Below are 16,047 nucleotides of genomic sequence, written 5' to 3'. Positions count from 1 at the left end.
TGGAGGAACATCCACTAGATGGAGCTATGTAGGCTAGGGGTGTAGGACGTTTGGTCTCGGTCGGTTTCATTTTGGCCAGCCTGTGTGGCTTCTTAGAATGCAGAAATAGAACAGATAAACACATATAGTAAAACGGTTGTAAAAATAGACGCCTAGCGGTCAGCCGATGGCTTTGCTCTTATGTTGCTCCACTTTTGATGACATGAGGTCTATTTTACCCTGTGATCAAATAAGATAGAATTTAGAAAGCTTCTATCATGTTTTTTTGCCCTGAGCTTCAACTCAAATTCAAAATAAACACGTTGTTCTATATTTGGATCACAGCTACTATTCCCATATTTACTATACATTTGCACTGGACTAAGTCAAGTAGTTCTGCCCAGCAGGACCTACACGTTGGATGTTTACACTAAAACAAAATATAACTGTCCTTTTTTACCACCACATGTCCCTGCCTTACTGAATGATTGTTGTTCCACTGAGCTTGCCAGTGGCTATGCAGTGCACTGTAGCATCAGCCAATGGTGGAACCCCCTGGTGGCGTGTCTGGACTGGATCCCCTGTGGGATTACACCACGTTGCCACTGCTACAGCAAACATTTCACCCTGCCACAAAGTCTTGCACATGTGTGGGATTTTACTGTTAACAAACAAGAAGAGAGACAGTATAATGTGATGTGAACTGTCCACCTCACCTGCTTCCATACCTGCACTTAAAATGAAGCTCAAGTAGTCAAACATTACCGATGCAACATAAAGTATGTTGGTAATTCAATGTTTTTCCATGATATGAAGTAAAAATAAATTAAAAATGTGTGTATATATATATATATATATAGCGAGCACATATTTGGCAAAGTAATTTAACTTAATTTTATTAAAATATTGAATAGACAACTTTCTCACCACGTACACAAAAACGTTTAACCTCCTGAAAGAGATATCAAAAGACAAAAAAAATACAAATTAGTTTCCAAATCATTTTAAACATTTAAGACAACCGCCAAATGTCCAGCTCATGATAGCCTACCCATTGTGAGGACTGATAAGAATGTGTGTTTACTCAGAGCTTTTAAGCAAATGTGTAGACTGTTGAAACATAACCATTGCTTTTGCTAAAATGTGCAAATTTAATTTTTCCGTCATCACTCATGCTCGCTGTCTGACAGGCTACAAGTCCTCCAAAATGACCCCAAAATATAAACAATTAAAAGAACAACAACAAAAAAACAATTTCCCATATCTACGCAATTATCATTTATGACAATGCAAAATCAACTACTACTGTGCAACTAAATGGACTACATCCAACGGCTTTGTTTGTGATAACAAGAGGAGGTGAATTGTGCAGGATCTTAGTCCAGGCTTTGTTTCCTCTTAAGGCATGTAAGCTTGAAAGGTCCTCTTCATCAGAAACCGGGGCTGCCAGATAGAAGGGTGTGCTTCACATCACAACCCAAATCAAGAGAGACACATCTGTTTCTCTTGAGCTTCCTTCAGTGTCCATTTATCGTTGTCTTAGGTAGGTGTGCGTGCATGTATTTACAAACTTTACCGAATGCATTGCCACCGTGGAGCCTCTGCATACTTCCTAATATGTGCAGTGATGATAAGCAAGGCACCAACTCGATGTATCTTATGCCAGCCTCTTAATGTGTACATCCCACTGGAATCCATCATCACTCACTCCCCTCCGTAGTAAATCTCAGATGCACTTCCCTCTCTCCTCGCTTCCTTACATATTCTATTGATTAGCATGGGTTTATGTATGATTGCATGTACAGTACATCTTTAGGTCTACATTTGCATCTGTATGTGGAGAATTTTGGGCTTACTGAGCATTTGGACTGTTTGGGATATTTCGAAAGAGAAGGAGGAGGGGGGGGGGAAGTGTAAGGGGCGGTGCTGTCTGAGCCTCTAGAAAACAGGCAGTCTGGTGGAGGTCAGAGTACAGGCATTGATATCCTCAGTGTGAGAGGCTCTGTGCAGGGACGGTTCTGAGGCACTGCGGTTTATCTTAGGTAGGGCATGCTGGAGAAGCTCAATGGAGGACAAGATCTAAAAAAAAAAAATGCATTTAAGAGAAAAAAAAGAAAGACTAATTAAACAAAACTTTTTGTTTAGCTTGAAGTCTACAATTAGACTGTACTTCACCTGCGGGAAGAGTGGCCTCTCGTCCTTGGACTTCTTGATGCAGTCGGCCACCAACCTTTTCATGGCTTTAGGGCAGTTCTTGTAGAGTTTACTGAGGTCTGGAGACAAATAGCCTCTTCCCACCATGAAGATAATCTGAGAAGAGGGAGTCACACACAGCAGATAGATTTAGGGAGTGTGTGGAGCATTGATCACATTTGGAAATATTTCAGAGTTGAACTATTGATCCAAGTCAGTGCGACAGTAAGGACATCTAAAATCAGTCCTAAATCAGCAGTCCATCTCAGAGATATTTTAGAAGTACAGCCAGTGAGCCAAAGGTGACAAGCCTCTGAAACACTGCAGCTATTGTGAAGGCATGAGTGCATGATGCAGCAGAGATAGAATGGATGATAAGAGTACTCTATGTGCTTTCCAGTTCAGCAGTGGGACATTATGGGCACACTTTGTACTTCAGCCTATTTTGAATACAAATACAGTGAACTGAACTAACAAGGAGCCAGACACGATCCAAACCAGGTCTCGTTGCCTGTGGGAGGACGAAAAACCCTAGACACACGCGCACACACACACACACACACGCACGCACCCCTACACACACACACACACACGCACACGCACACACACACACACACGCACCCCTTTCCTCACCCACGAACAGGGTTGTGTTACGGGGTCTAAAATTAGGCCAGTGGCTCCAGGACGCCCGCCTCTGTTCCATGGTGGGCCTTAGGCCAGCTCCACAGCCCCCTTCAGACAGCGACCCAGTGTCTTTCCACCACCTTCTGGCCCTGGCGAGGACTAGAGCTTTAAGCACTTGTCTGACTGTGGGTTACAGCTCTGTTTTACACGCCCAAATCTAACAAAGTAGCAACAACTTGCAGTCTTAATGTCACCTATATGCAGAGCTGTATCACTAAACTATTGTCACCTGACATACAGTATGACATGTGGAAATGATGAGACTTTACCTGATCTCTAGTTGCTATCAGGGAGTATGGGAGCTCTCCCGTCATTAGTTCAAAGAGAACAATTCCATAGGAATAGACATCAGACTGGAAGCTGTAGGGGTTGTTATCCTGCATCCGGATAACCTCAGGAGCCTGTGGACATAACAGATTTTTTAAAAGAAACACAAGGGATGATATTTTCTTTTTTGATATATTTATTTTATCCGTTTGTGTTTCAAAATGTGTCTCAATGTAGTCTTCTTATATGCTTAAGTGAACTCAAAGCTGTGTTACTGACCATCCAGAGAATGGATCCAGAGGGCTGCTCCACCTGATGAGAGCCGCTCCATCTGGCCTTCACCGTCGCCAGACCAAAGTCTCCAATTTTCACTGTTAGCCCTTCATGCAAGAAGATGTCTACGCTGCTGTCAAGGAATCGCAGCTAAAGCACACTGAGGAAACACACATCCTGAGCAGTATAAGGATCACAACACACACACACACACACACGATAGAGAGGATACTGTTGGACTTCATGTCACGATGAATGATGTTCTTTGCATGCAGATAGCTAAAAATGAGGAAGAAAAAAAAATTAGATGACATCTGGGTTCCTTTTAATTTTGTTTATCAGTAAAGCTCCAATCGTCAGGGCTTACTCCATGCCCTGAGCTGTCTGCCTGGCGATGTCTATGAGCTGGATTATCTTGAAGTTTGTCTCCAGTACGTGAATGTGTTTGTAGAGGCTGCTGCCCTCACACCACTGGGTCACAATGGCCAGGTTGTCCTTCGTCATGTAGCCCATGAACAACAGGATGTTGACATGTCGTGTTTTCCTGTGACCAGAGGAAGAGCAAAAGAGGAAATGACCAAAATGAAGATAAAATTAAAGTTTGCATTAAAGATGATTCACCAAGAATTTACCAATTTGCAACTTTCAAAAACACCCAATGTATTGATGCCATTTCTTACCTCAAGACTGCCACTTCATTTCTGAATGCCTGAAACTGCTCTGGTGTGGGGTCAGTCACCTTCAAAATCTTCACTGCTACATCACCTACAACGCAAATAGTCTGCTCAGTTACCACTGACCCATAAAAACCCACTGTGAGCTGATATGAAAAGCCATTCTAAAAGGCACACGGATCACTTTTCAACCATTTTATGTGTCAGGTAACTGATTTCAAAGTGTTAAGTGTAGTATGACAATGTGAAAGTGCTAGTGGTTACACCTGAATGTGCCCTGCCCCATCTGAAATGCATTCCTACCATGCCATTTCCCTTTGTACACAGTTCCAAATGAGCCTGAACCGATACGGGAGTTCAGATAGACCTCACTGGCCTCAATCTCCCAGTAGTAACTGGAGTCCCGCTTGTCCCGAGGCCTCTGGATAAACAGAAATCAACAAGTAGGGTAGATTGCATAAATGGTCTGAAAGTATTTACTCTATATCAGGGTTTCTACAGGTTTCACCAAGTCAAATCAAACTTTTTAAGACCATTATTAATGAAATTTAAGACCTATATCGCGACATCAACAAAAAAAAGTCAGATGTCAGAGTCTGGAAACTAGAGATGGTCCGATACCATTTTTTGCTTCCCGATACCGATTCCGATACCTGAACTTGCGTATCGGCCGATACCGAGTACCGATCCGATACCAGTGTGTCATATATTTTATTATGTTTTAACAACTGTATACTACTATCCCTGTATGGATGTGATATTATTTCTATCTTTGTTGTCGGTCTGGCTCAGGTTAAACTCTTTGTGAAACATGAATGCCACAAAACGTTCTTTTATTATGCAGTTTGACAGTCAGTTATAAACGGAAAAAGAACATAAATAAACTACTTTAACTTATTTTTTCTTTAGGGCTTTATTACATGGTATCGGATCGGTGCATTAACTCCAGTACTTCCCGATACCAGCGTTTTAGGCAGTATCGGAGCCGATACTGGTATCGGTATCGGAACATCTCTACCGGAAACGTTGTCTGAAACAAATCCCCGATTTCCTCAGTGACATTATAGGACTAGTGTCTAGATTGGACATATATATCTCATCCCATGGACAGATAAACACCACAGAATAAAAAAATAAATTAAAAAAATTCTAAAAGCGCTGCAGGAACATTTCAATGATCGTTCGAGGTAGCGTTACATGGACGTAGAAACATTAAGACCCGTTTAAAATGATTTTAAGACCTACAACAACATTTTAGACTTTTTAAGGCCTACAATTTAGATGTTGAAATTTTACACTTTAGACTTTTAAAGACCCCGCGGAAACCCTGTATATACACAACATACCAGCAGGGATGTAAAGAGTACTAGCATATTTTACTCAAGTAAATGTAATATTACTCCCGAAATGTAGCGAAGTACAATACTTCATAAAATAAGTTAAATGGCTGATCTTTAGAACAAATAGCCTAATTCGTTACCTCCTCTTCTGCATACAAGACAAGACATTGAACTTACAATTTTATTTTTCTCCTGAGTGTTGAAGGACGGGGCCCTCTCTCGCTGGGCAGGTGCAGGGGCTTTGGACTGGGGCTGGGACCAGCCTGTAGGGCTCTGGCTGGGGGAACTCCCCGCTTCAGGAATAGAGAGAGAAGATTGAAGTGATTCAGGATGGAAGGAAATCAATCATTTAGTCCAGGGAACTCTATGTATATGTTGAACTTAAATGTGTCACTTTGTAGTTTGGCTTATTTGAAGCTATTGTACTTTGAAGCTAATGCACTTCATCTATATAATTCTTGCCGTTCTTTACAAATGAAATAAATGTCAGACGGACTGACTGACATGTGATGTGCATTCTTTTTAGAAAACAATTCTCTCATGATAGAGATATATCTCTATCTATCTATCTATCTATCTATCTATCTATATACACACACACACACAAGGTCTCATGATATATTGTCTCGAGAAGTGTATTATTCAACTTTTGTTTTTGTTAAAGAAGGAAAAGAAAATCACAATACTCAATACTTTTGAATCGCAATACTTCTAGAACTGCAATAAATAAATAAAAATATCGCAATACAAATCGAATCGGCACCCATGTATCGTGAAAGAATCAAAATCGGGACAAAAGCACATCGTCCCAGCCTTAGTGTCGATGTGTTGATAGCAAAACTTAACTTTTTAGGATGTCACTAAATGGAATATAAGAATTCTTTCTAATCCATTCTTCTCCATTTAACAATTTGGGACACAACTCTCCTCCTTCACGCTTGTATCAGGCTCACCCTCAAAAAATGAAGCTATGATACATGAACATGAAGTGGCCTATCACATGCAGATTAGTGTTGTATTACCACCTCTACTGCTTCGCTATTTTTAATGTCTGTTGAATATGATAGGTAGACCTCAATGTCCAATGCTGTAATGAGAAATTTCCATTTTGTAGGTAGAAGCGGATGGTTAGGTAGTCAATAGACAAGGTTTGAATTTGAACGCCTCTGTGTTTTAAATGAATGCACAATTAAAAAGGGGGGAGGTTAGTGGGGAGGGTAAAGGGAGGAAGTGCGTCATGCAGCACAAAAGTACACAGCATGACGAAATGCAGAGCAAGCACTTACCCGAGTCATGATCACGCATTGCATCCTAGAGAGACAAAAAAAAAAAAAAAAACTTCTGTCAGCGTGTTCAAACAGTGAAACACATGCTGTGCAGTCACTCATGGTTTGACTTCAGTTCTAAGATGTGAATGCAGATAGCCTGTTTGCAATGCATGCCATTCAGACCGCACACAGAGGCTCCGCTTTCTAACCTTTTCTGGACTCTCAGATGAGGCCTCAACAAAAGACTGGGAGAAGTGCACAATACCTACTTTCCTCTTCAGCCAGAATCTATGGCACCAGGAGCTGGGGGAGGTATTCAGGCAGTCTAGCTACTCCCCAGTAGGGTACACAATACAACAGGCCAGTGAGGACAGGAGGAAAAGGGACACAGTAAAGGAAAGTAAGGAAGGAACGATGTAAAGAGTGATGCCCAGGTTACTGCCTGGACAGAATATAGAGAAGTTATTCTACAAAGCATGTAAAACTAGTGAGCTGATTATGCAAGAACATGGACAGTGAAAAAGCAGAAACTAGAACTAAACAGGGGGAAGTCAAGTGTCGCACATTTTAAAAATCACTAAAATAAGATGCGATCAGGGGAATTACACAAAACAGGCTCAACCCCATCCAGGTGGATTGGATAACAAAACACAGAGGTAGAAAGAAGCAGGGCGAAGATAGCTGGAATGCCTAGAGACGTACGTAGGAGATATTTTAGGAGTGGCTTGAACCTACAGGAGTACCCAAGGAGTTCGGTGTGTAGTTACCTCAATCATGCTGCTGTCTACAGGCATGGTAGTGCTAACCATGTGGACGTTGGGCGTGGAAGTGGAGCGCTGTCTCTGGGAGAGCCAGCCGCCTGTGGGTGTGTAAGGCGTTGTGTAGTTGAAGGCATGGGGGGTGGAATATCGGTGGGCTGAGCTGTGAAGGTGAACAGGGATGGAATATTAGGACAGAGCAGCTATTGTTTGTCTACATCTTGTGTCACTGCTTCAAAATGACACACACCGTTGACAGAAAAAGCAAACACTGAATGCTGTGACTTCTTTAAAATTGGACTGCCATGGGTGTGGTGGTGGTTGAGGCAGGGGCTTTCTGGTTTCATTTCTGTCATTTTCTCTCACTTTCCCCATTCAAGCTTCATCTGTTTATATTGTGCCATCAACAAACTGCTACTACACATGCAAAATCAATAAGAGGCATACTATATTGGGGGGAGGGGCTGTAAAAATAGCACTGTGAGGAAGTAGTTCTTGGTTCATTTTATTGTGGCCTTGTCCTTATACCATTTTTGGCTAACTTGACACTGTAGAGGTATTTTGCCCTTGATGTTTGCCAAGATCAGTATTGGCTTAGCTGAAGAGTACAAAGCTCACCAGCCAAAAATGTTAATCTGCAAACAATCCAAATGTTAGTCTGACTTGAGAAGTTCATTTTTGTAAGGCCAAAATCTAATCCAGTTAAAATACCCCAAAACAGCCCTGTTACTGGATTATTAAACTGTGCTGTACTGTAGCTGCTGGTTAAAATGGGGACAGAGGAAGCTGAGTGACGTATATAAACAGAGATCATATTAAATAACACTTATGACCATGGAGTGCACTCCTTGAGAACAATCCCCCTTCTGGCAATACATGACTATGTTTCAAAAGAGTATTTGAGATCGCTCTGCATGGAACAACTTGGTACTTTGTGAGCGCTAATTTGGCAGCTCAGGGTGTTTCTTAAGTGCTCCTGAAACAACAGGCTCTTTTCACACATCTCATTACATCAGCACTTGGACTGGTAAGCCCCCATAAAGCTGAGGACATTATTAAAAATAGGATTCCATTCAATTAAGATTAAGGTTCTTGCCACATTAGAACTATGGCTGTTTTGCAGTCAAGCATGACAAATAACAGAAAATGACAAAAAGGTCATCATGGCTTCCTAAACCTGCCAATGTATGTCCACATCTATTAACAGTACACTCATCCAATACCTCACTTTTATTATTCAGTACTCCACAGCAACTAAAACATTTATTTAACATTTTCTTGTTCTTTCTGCGTTGCCAGCAGTTTGCAGTTCACGTAGCACCCCACGTTTTTGACCTCTTGTAGCCATCTTGTGCACACGCACGCAGACAAATACACGTGACATGCCAAGATATGCGGCAATGCACCCGCAAAGACAGGGAAGAGGAAACCGTTAGCAAGTAAACATGGATGTAAACAATGTTGGATTTGAAATACTTAAAAAAAAAAACAGCTTTGTGAATGTTTTAGGAGGATTGGATACATTTGTTAGAGCTCAAGGATACACAAACAATGCATCTGGGTGACGAACACTGAATGTAAACATAACTTTTGTTTGTTTACAAGAAAACTCTACAGGGCCCGACTAAAAGACAAGTAATGTCCTTCTTTCCTCTGGAGGCAAAAGAGGAGGGCTCAATTCAGCAAAAGCATTTTATAGTATAGTTTGTATCTTGTGTGTGCATGCGTATGCTCAGTTTTCCAAAATGTCTAATTTGTGCATGTATCATTTGCACCTGAGAATGGGTAGAATGTAATCTTGAGGGCATTAACTACTGCAAGTACGTATAGTATGTAGCCTATAATAATAAAAACAGTGAGAGGATGGGTTATGGATTGGTCAAACATTAAAAACTTTGCCTTACCTTGGAAACCGTGATAAGGATTCTCTCATTCGCCGGGATGTCAGCGGGGGAAGTGACGGGGCACCGCTCTCACCAGGTGTTGGACACAACCTGAAGATAAAGAGTGAGAGAGTCAATCTCTCGTAGCATACAGTGTGTGGGAAAGTGTGAGCGCTTAATCAAATAACAGCTGACTGCTACAGACTACAATGGTTGTCAGGTGAAAGGGCTTATCTCTTCACTGACAATGATGTGTATCTTTCAATGCTTACGGTCTGTGCTATAGCCTGCATGCAAAATAAACACTAATAAGCTTCTATTCTGTGCGAGTATGCAAATCCGTATATACGGGCTTAGACCTAATCAGGAGACCTGTGGTATCAGCAGAACTAGCTTTCCCTATTTTATCTCAACACCACAATTTCTGATGATTCACTATGAATCCAATCTCAGATTGAATTAAATTATATACATATTCTATACAATGTAACTATATTCTATATGGCAAGCATATCTGTCAGTTATATTTCTATAATTAATTATTTGTGATGTAATGTTCAAAAGGTATTGTTACAGAATGTACTGACAAGTTACTGATGGCCTTTCTTACAGTATGCTCCCATTTCAAGGTGAAGACACTTACAGGAGTTGTCTGATATTGCTCCAGTCCACACACATCGTGGGCACTTTGGTGCTACAATGCTCATGGAATTTGTAGCCACACGTTTGGCAACGGAAACCATTCAAAAGAAACTTCTGGCAAATGTCACAGAACGCTAGTTTCAGATATGTTTTCCGGACCTGAAAATCACAGGGGAAAAAAAAAAAAAAAAGTATTCCTTTAGCAGTAACACTTTGCAGTGACTTGAGTGTGAGGATATCGTAAAAGCTTTAGGTACTCACAAAATTATGCGTTGTCAAAGGAACGTGATCTAAAACCTCCACCAGTAGCTCTTCTCCAATCAGGGAGGTGCAGTCAGTGTTCCAATCCATCCGTAATTTTTTACTGGTGCAAAAAAAAGGACAAAAGGCTTTGCATGAAGGGGTATCAAGCAAGCAAAAATAACCACAGCGGGTAAGAATGTGATTTGTACAATTTCTGATCTTGCAAACCCACGGTAGTTCCGAGCTCACCTCCTCTGTCCTGGATGCAGCCTAAAAACAGCGCAGCACTGAGGCTGCAGACCTCGCACCTTTAATGCTTTAATCAAGCAACTGTGCAGGGTCATTCCTGGTCGCACGTTTACCTGAAGGACAAAATAAGTATTCATTCCTCTCTTGCCTGCCAGGATGTAAGCAGCTCCATATTCCTCTAGGTACTATGTGTTCAACTGCAGTATTTTTGCAGCTTTATTGGAAGTCTGGAAATCAGTATGCCATCTTCTGCATGCAGGAAAAATCCACTCACCACAGTGCGCTGCTGGTTTGGGAGGTAGACACGGATAGTGCTGCTTGTCTTAGAGTCGGGCATCTTGCTGTCATCTGAGGAGCGACGCTGACAAGGAAAGCCCTGGACCAACGTCGGGGAAAGGCACGGGCCCTCGAACGCGGAGTCCTTCATTCCGAAGCCGTTGCTCAGGGTCTTCCACGCTCCCTGGAGGTGCTCCATTAGTAAAGCCAAGTGCACTCAATTTGTCAAGTGCACTCTGAAAAAAAGAAAAGAAAATGCACACAGTATTACCAGTCCAAATGCTTGAGAGCTCACACCAAGAATTGACTACCTAATATGACCTAATATATATCAGTTATCTTTCTTCTTCTGTGTAAGAATATTGGTGGTGTGCAAACCTGGTGTCAAAGTTTAGGTTATGACTAGGGTCGGGCATCGAGAACCGATTCCTACTTGGAATCGGTTCAAAAATTACGATTCCATCGGAATCGTTTCTTTATTGGAATCGTTTAGAGGATTTGGTTTCAAATCCGATCATCGCTTCCCAATTTAACATGCGCAAGTTTTGGTTTCCATAGCGACCAGACGCTTGTTGTGTTGCAGCCTTGGAGCCCAGTAAGCAGCGCTCTAGTCTGGCTTTATTTTACGTTGAAAAAGCTGTAAAACTGCAATCCACCGTTGACTCAAAATAAAACTTTCCTCTTGTTTGTGAAAATAGGCTTGTGACCCGTTTCAACTCCACCCCTCAAAAGAACCGGAATCAAAAGGAAGGATCTGAACTGGAATCAGAATCGTTAAAATCTAAACGATGCCCAACCCTAGTTATGACATCGCAAACTTGTTTGATGTAGTCTCTAAACATCATCTCCCCAAGTGCAACCAACCCTCTTGGGTTATGCCACGATTAGGGTCATTTCAGGGTTATGCCAGTATGTTAGTAGCAAGTATGACAGGAAAAGTAAAGAGAACATGTACTGTTCTGAACTGTTTAGTGGTCATATTTGCTTATTAAACTAGGGGCTCAACCCTAGGTTGAGCCCCTAGTTTAATCGGCAGTAGTTTAAAGAATAGCAAGTGCTTTTGGGGGCATAACACTAGCAATTTCCCTCTTCTCATTTGAGAGGGAGCAGCAGAGCAATGTAGACACACTAATCCACCCAGAACAGGGGAATCTCAGGTTGTTACAGAAGTCAGCCTTATATGTGCTCAACAGACTTTTTTTCTGCATTGGTCAGGCAACTAAAACTAAACCGCTTGTAACATGTAGTATCACAATGTTCATATATAATGTCTAATTTAAAAAGCTAGAGGAAAAGAATAACTTTTAAAATACTGGTGCACTAAATAAAAACATCTATGCTTCTTGAAAACAAAACAAAAATATTATTTGTTCTCAATACAAACTGCAGAATCGGAAACTTGACTGATTCTTGGTCTTCATTTTCAGTGTGTATACTTTAACTCTGGAAAAAAAAAAAAAACTCCTAATTATCTCTGGTGAGTCCTATACAAAGACCTGTTAACGCTGAAGAGGGGATTACTGCAGTTGGTGGTTAGCTGTCACAGCACACATACAGGTGTGTCGTCAACACAGAAAAGCAGGAACTTGGAAGATTGTGGGTCTTCCACCCTTCCCAACATGCTGCAGGAATGGTGTTCAAAACAAGTGCTGTGATCCATCCAGAAAAGGGCTAAGTTATCAACAGAAAAAAATGTGAAGTCCAGAATAATTAGCTGCTTAGATCTGCTCTACATAACAGGCCAGTATACATTACAGTCAACTTTATAAACCCACGACTATTGTTGCATCCACAGAGGGGATATCTTTGACGTGGATGAAGTCATAAATGTAGGTGAGGTCAATGTCAGCAGGTTAGCATATTTTGGGAGACTTACGTGAGCTTGCTAAACTGACTTTTAAACGCCTTCAAATGAGTTCCAATTAAATCCAACTTAGGCTACTACTAAACGTAGGCCTACTAGTAAAACAAATCTACTAATGAAAGGCTTGCACGATTTACACAACTACAGAAGCTATTTGTGTTTTTATAAGGCCTGGTAGATCCAGTTATTGCTGTGGAATTGCCTGTAGGCCCTCAGAGGCGATCTCTATCGTTAAACTTCACTGCTCAGCTCTGTTCACTCTCCATTCAAATGTCCCTTGTTCAAACGATGCATGTCGTGGTCATGCGACTTATGGAGAAGCATTAACAAGTAAGTTGTAGTTAGCTTTTGAAAAAAAAAAAACACAATTCAAAGAGTAGCGATGCTAAGAGCCAGTAGCCTGTGTGTGCTTACCAAGAGAAGTTAGGAAAGTTGTGCTCCGCCATAACTTCAGGAAAAAGTGGCGTCGGTGACATCATCATATTTGCAACGCATTCAAAGAAAAAGGAAAAAAAATCGAAGTTGGTAAAGAACCTGAAATTGTATCAAATTGTGGATCCGGTAAATGTAGCAATAATGGTCAAGACGTGGAGGTCACAGGCGGGTCTCTTTTACGAGCCACCAAATATAGGCTAATAGAGGAAAAGTTTGATCTCCCAGTCGTGGTAAATGCGAGAAAAAAAATCCGTCGGACCCTCAAAGTGACAAGGCGAGGGATAGCCTACTCTTAAGTCCCGTGAAGAACTTTCAAATTAAAACTCCAATAATTGACCGACACTGCTTCGCTTTTAAAATCAATATTTACGTTGTTAAGGAGAAGGTGAAAAGGTTTGACTTGGTGTCGTGCGTCCGTCTGACGCCAGTGATTGAAACAGGACCTTGCAGTCATAACAAGAGTTGCAAGCATCATCAGCATTACTCACACTGCGCAACTATAGCACACATTTAATCCCTCCCACTATGGTAAAACAGTTGTTTTTGCTATTATAAATGAAAAGTACATTTTGAAGTGTTGGTTTCTAAATATATGACAATATTTGACAGCACACAATAGCCTATTTAAAGTAATATTCTGTAGCAGCGTTGAGCTCATTAGGTTCATTTTCCATAAATGCAATGCGTGTGAAACATTAATATAGGTTTTTAATACACATTTATTGAAATAATAGTTGCAACAGCAGCTTTTGAAAAGCAAAAAAAAAAAAATCGGCCCACTACCGGTTTGGAGTAAAGGAGTAGGCTAATCCATTATGAGCTCCAAGTGCACCATCATCTGGAGATTTGGGGACAGTGCAGCATTGTAGCATTGGGAATTATTTTGGAGCCTTCCTGATATTCATGACAGCCATGCTACATTTTACACATCTAAACAAAAAGACAATAAATAGTAAACTTGTAGTATGGCATGTAAGCTACAGAAAAAGTTCCACCTATAGGCCTAATATTAGGTGTGACAATTTTTCTTTAAATTGAAGGAAATGCATAATTCTTTAGTTTGTAGATTTGAAATGGTTACACACATAACTTAAACTTAAACATAAGCTTTTTTGTTAGCCAAGAACACAGCTTATTCTTTCCAAAACTGGTCTCGAAACAGTACAACTGTGAACCCCGTACCCTCTATACTCACCATGTGTTCACCATCTCTGTAGCATCCCGGTCTGGGTCCCCTGAGGTACCCTAATTACAGATGGTTCATAGGTCCTTTCAGCAAGCTGTAGTTGACACCATCCGAGAATAAAACAGCTTCATCAACATCTCGGTCAGTGTGTCTTGATGGGTTCAGCATACATTGTTTCCATAGAGCAGCAGCAGACAATTTTTGCTAGAAATCTAAATCACAAACCCATGTTATATTCCAATTTTGCATTCATTCTACCCATCTAACTTTAAAATGTAGTCTATTTTCTAAGAGATATTCCATCTAACAAATAACAGACATGCCAAATACTGTTTCTGTGAAGATGAGGGCAGGGCTTTGTCATTGTGGAGCGTTTTAAGGTACTCCACCACACATGCAACAGTACAAGTGTATTTTAGTCAGCATGGGGTTATATGGTGATACATCTTTTAATCAATTCAAAATTGTGCACCACAGGTTGTGACATATCCCCCTGCTTTGTATCAAAGGTTGTGAGCTGCAGAACAAAGACCATGGGTAATAATAATTGCTATCTCAGAGCATTACAACAAAAGCCACCTTAAGACCGACATGAATGCATCTTTCCCACTTATTGATCTGACTGAGCACTCAGGCCAGTTAGCTGAGATGCTTGCAGCTCCCATGGATTGTTGTCTCTTTCAGTCCACTTGTATTTAAAATATGATGCAATCAGGATTCATTAAACAACAAGGGCTCGCATCAGGGTTATACAATTAGTCTGAAACACATACACACTATTGCTAGATTGTTATGCTATTATTTAGGTCTATGTACACTTTAATACAATTCAGGATTCTTTGTTTTTCCCAGTGTTTTTATTAGTTTAACTTTGGGGCATTCTCAAACAAACTAAGTATACATGGTAATTTCAGATGTTTTAAGAAGTGCACAAATTGTATACTTCACAGTGTTTTATATTTACTTCTTATTTATTCATGTAGCCTATTATTCATCAGAAGACCACCAGATCACCAGTGATCTGGGCCTTATAATTGACTCATAATTCAAAAAAAAAAAAGTGATGTTCCTTATTTGCTCAGATTCAGATCAAAGATTCTGATCCACTTTAGTCTGTTTTTCACACACTTCTAATACACTTTTTACTTCAACACATTCATCTGCCTGGTTAGTTTTAACGAGAAACAGTGGTAGCATTTATTAAGAATGACCTTTATAGTGAGTTTAGTCGTAGTAGTACCAGTTGTAGCACATTGCTACTTGCTTTCTTACCTAATGTTGTTCATTAAGTAGGAAAAATAAGTCCAGTCTAGGGAAAAGGGACCATTCTGTTTCCATGATTGGCTGAATCATAGAGGCGGTGTCCAGACATTGTCGTGTTTGATTGGTTGCTTGCAGAGTATGTGACCAATGATTGTGCAGGTTTTTACTGGATACTGTGAATGGCAATTCAGGAACTCCTGTTCATCACACCGCATGTAGCGCAAAGAAGGAGGCGTAAACACTGACAGAGCTAGGTAAGCAATAAAACAGCACTAAAATGTGTTTAATCAGTATTTATTATACATCTGTAAACTTTGAAACGACCCCGTGTTAAAACTGGTAATAGCTGAAAATGTGATGTTTGGTCGGGTTTCTTGTTTATAAACGCACTGGTTTGGACTTACTAACGAAGCATCGGGTTTTCAGCCTGGCCTGCTAACGTTAGCTCGTCACAACGACTTTGGTGTGTGCGCCCTGCGCGGGAAATTTTGTTTTTACGGTATATTTACTTGAATACCCGGCGGAAATCATCTACGGCAACCCTTTATCGCCCTAAGTGACGGGCCGACA

At 40.8% G+C, this 16,047-nt stretch overlaps 1 protein-coding gene across 2 annotated transcripts; it reads right to left on the bottom strand.

The window, feature by feature from the left end:
* Nucleotides 1–859: 859 nt before the first annotated feature.
* Nucleotides 860–13,490, bottom strand: raf1a (Raf-1 proto-oncogene, serine/threonine kinase a). Of its 2 annotated transcripts, XM_078255380.1 has the most exons (18): nucleotides 13,008–13,490; nucleotides 10,728–10,965; nucleotides 10,454–10,566; nucleotides 10,223–10,325; nucleotides 9,963–10,120; nucleotides 9,341–9,430; nucleotides 7,446–7,599; nucleotides 6,888–7,007; nucleotides 6,697–6,721; nucleotides 5,588–5,703; nucleotides 4,374–4,491; nucleotides 4,077–4,161; nucleotides 3,764–3,940; nucleotides 3,629–3,675; nucleotides 3,403–3,521; nucleotides 3,126–3,257; nucleotides 2,155–2,289; nucleotides 860–2,058 (listed from the first exon to the last, which is right to left on the bottom strand). In XM_078255380.1, the coding sequence occupies exons 2-18, from the start codon at nucleotides 10,926–10,928 to the stop codon at nucleotides 1,918–1,920; spliced, it is 2,034 nt and encodes a 677-aa protein (XP_078111506.1). In that variant the 5' UTR covers nucleotides 10,929–10,965; nucleotides 13,008–13,490; the 3' UTR covers nucleotides 860–1,917. The 2 variants fall into 2 exon arrangements, with proteins under 2 accessions (XP_078111506.1, XP_078111505.1); XM_078255379.1 differs by lacking the exon at nucleotides 6,888–7,007 and having other exon boundaries at nucleotides 13,008–13,489.
* Nucleotides 13,491–16,047: the final 2,557 nt, after the last annotated feature.

Source organism: Sander vitreus, chromosome 7, assembly GCF_031162955.1.
Source record: "Sander vitreus isolate 19-12246 chromosome 7, sanVit1, whole genome shotgun sequence".
Lineage (NCBI taxonomy): Eukaryota > Metazoa > Chordata > Actinopteri > Perciformes > Percidae > Sander > Sander vitreus.
The sequence above is the reverse complement of the archived record's forward strand: the minus strand, read 5'-3'. Positions and strand labels throughout refer to the sequence as shown.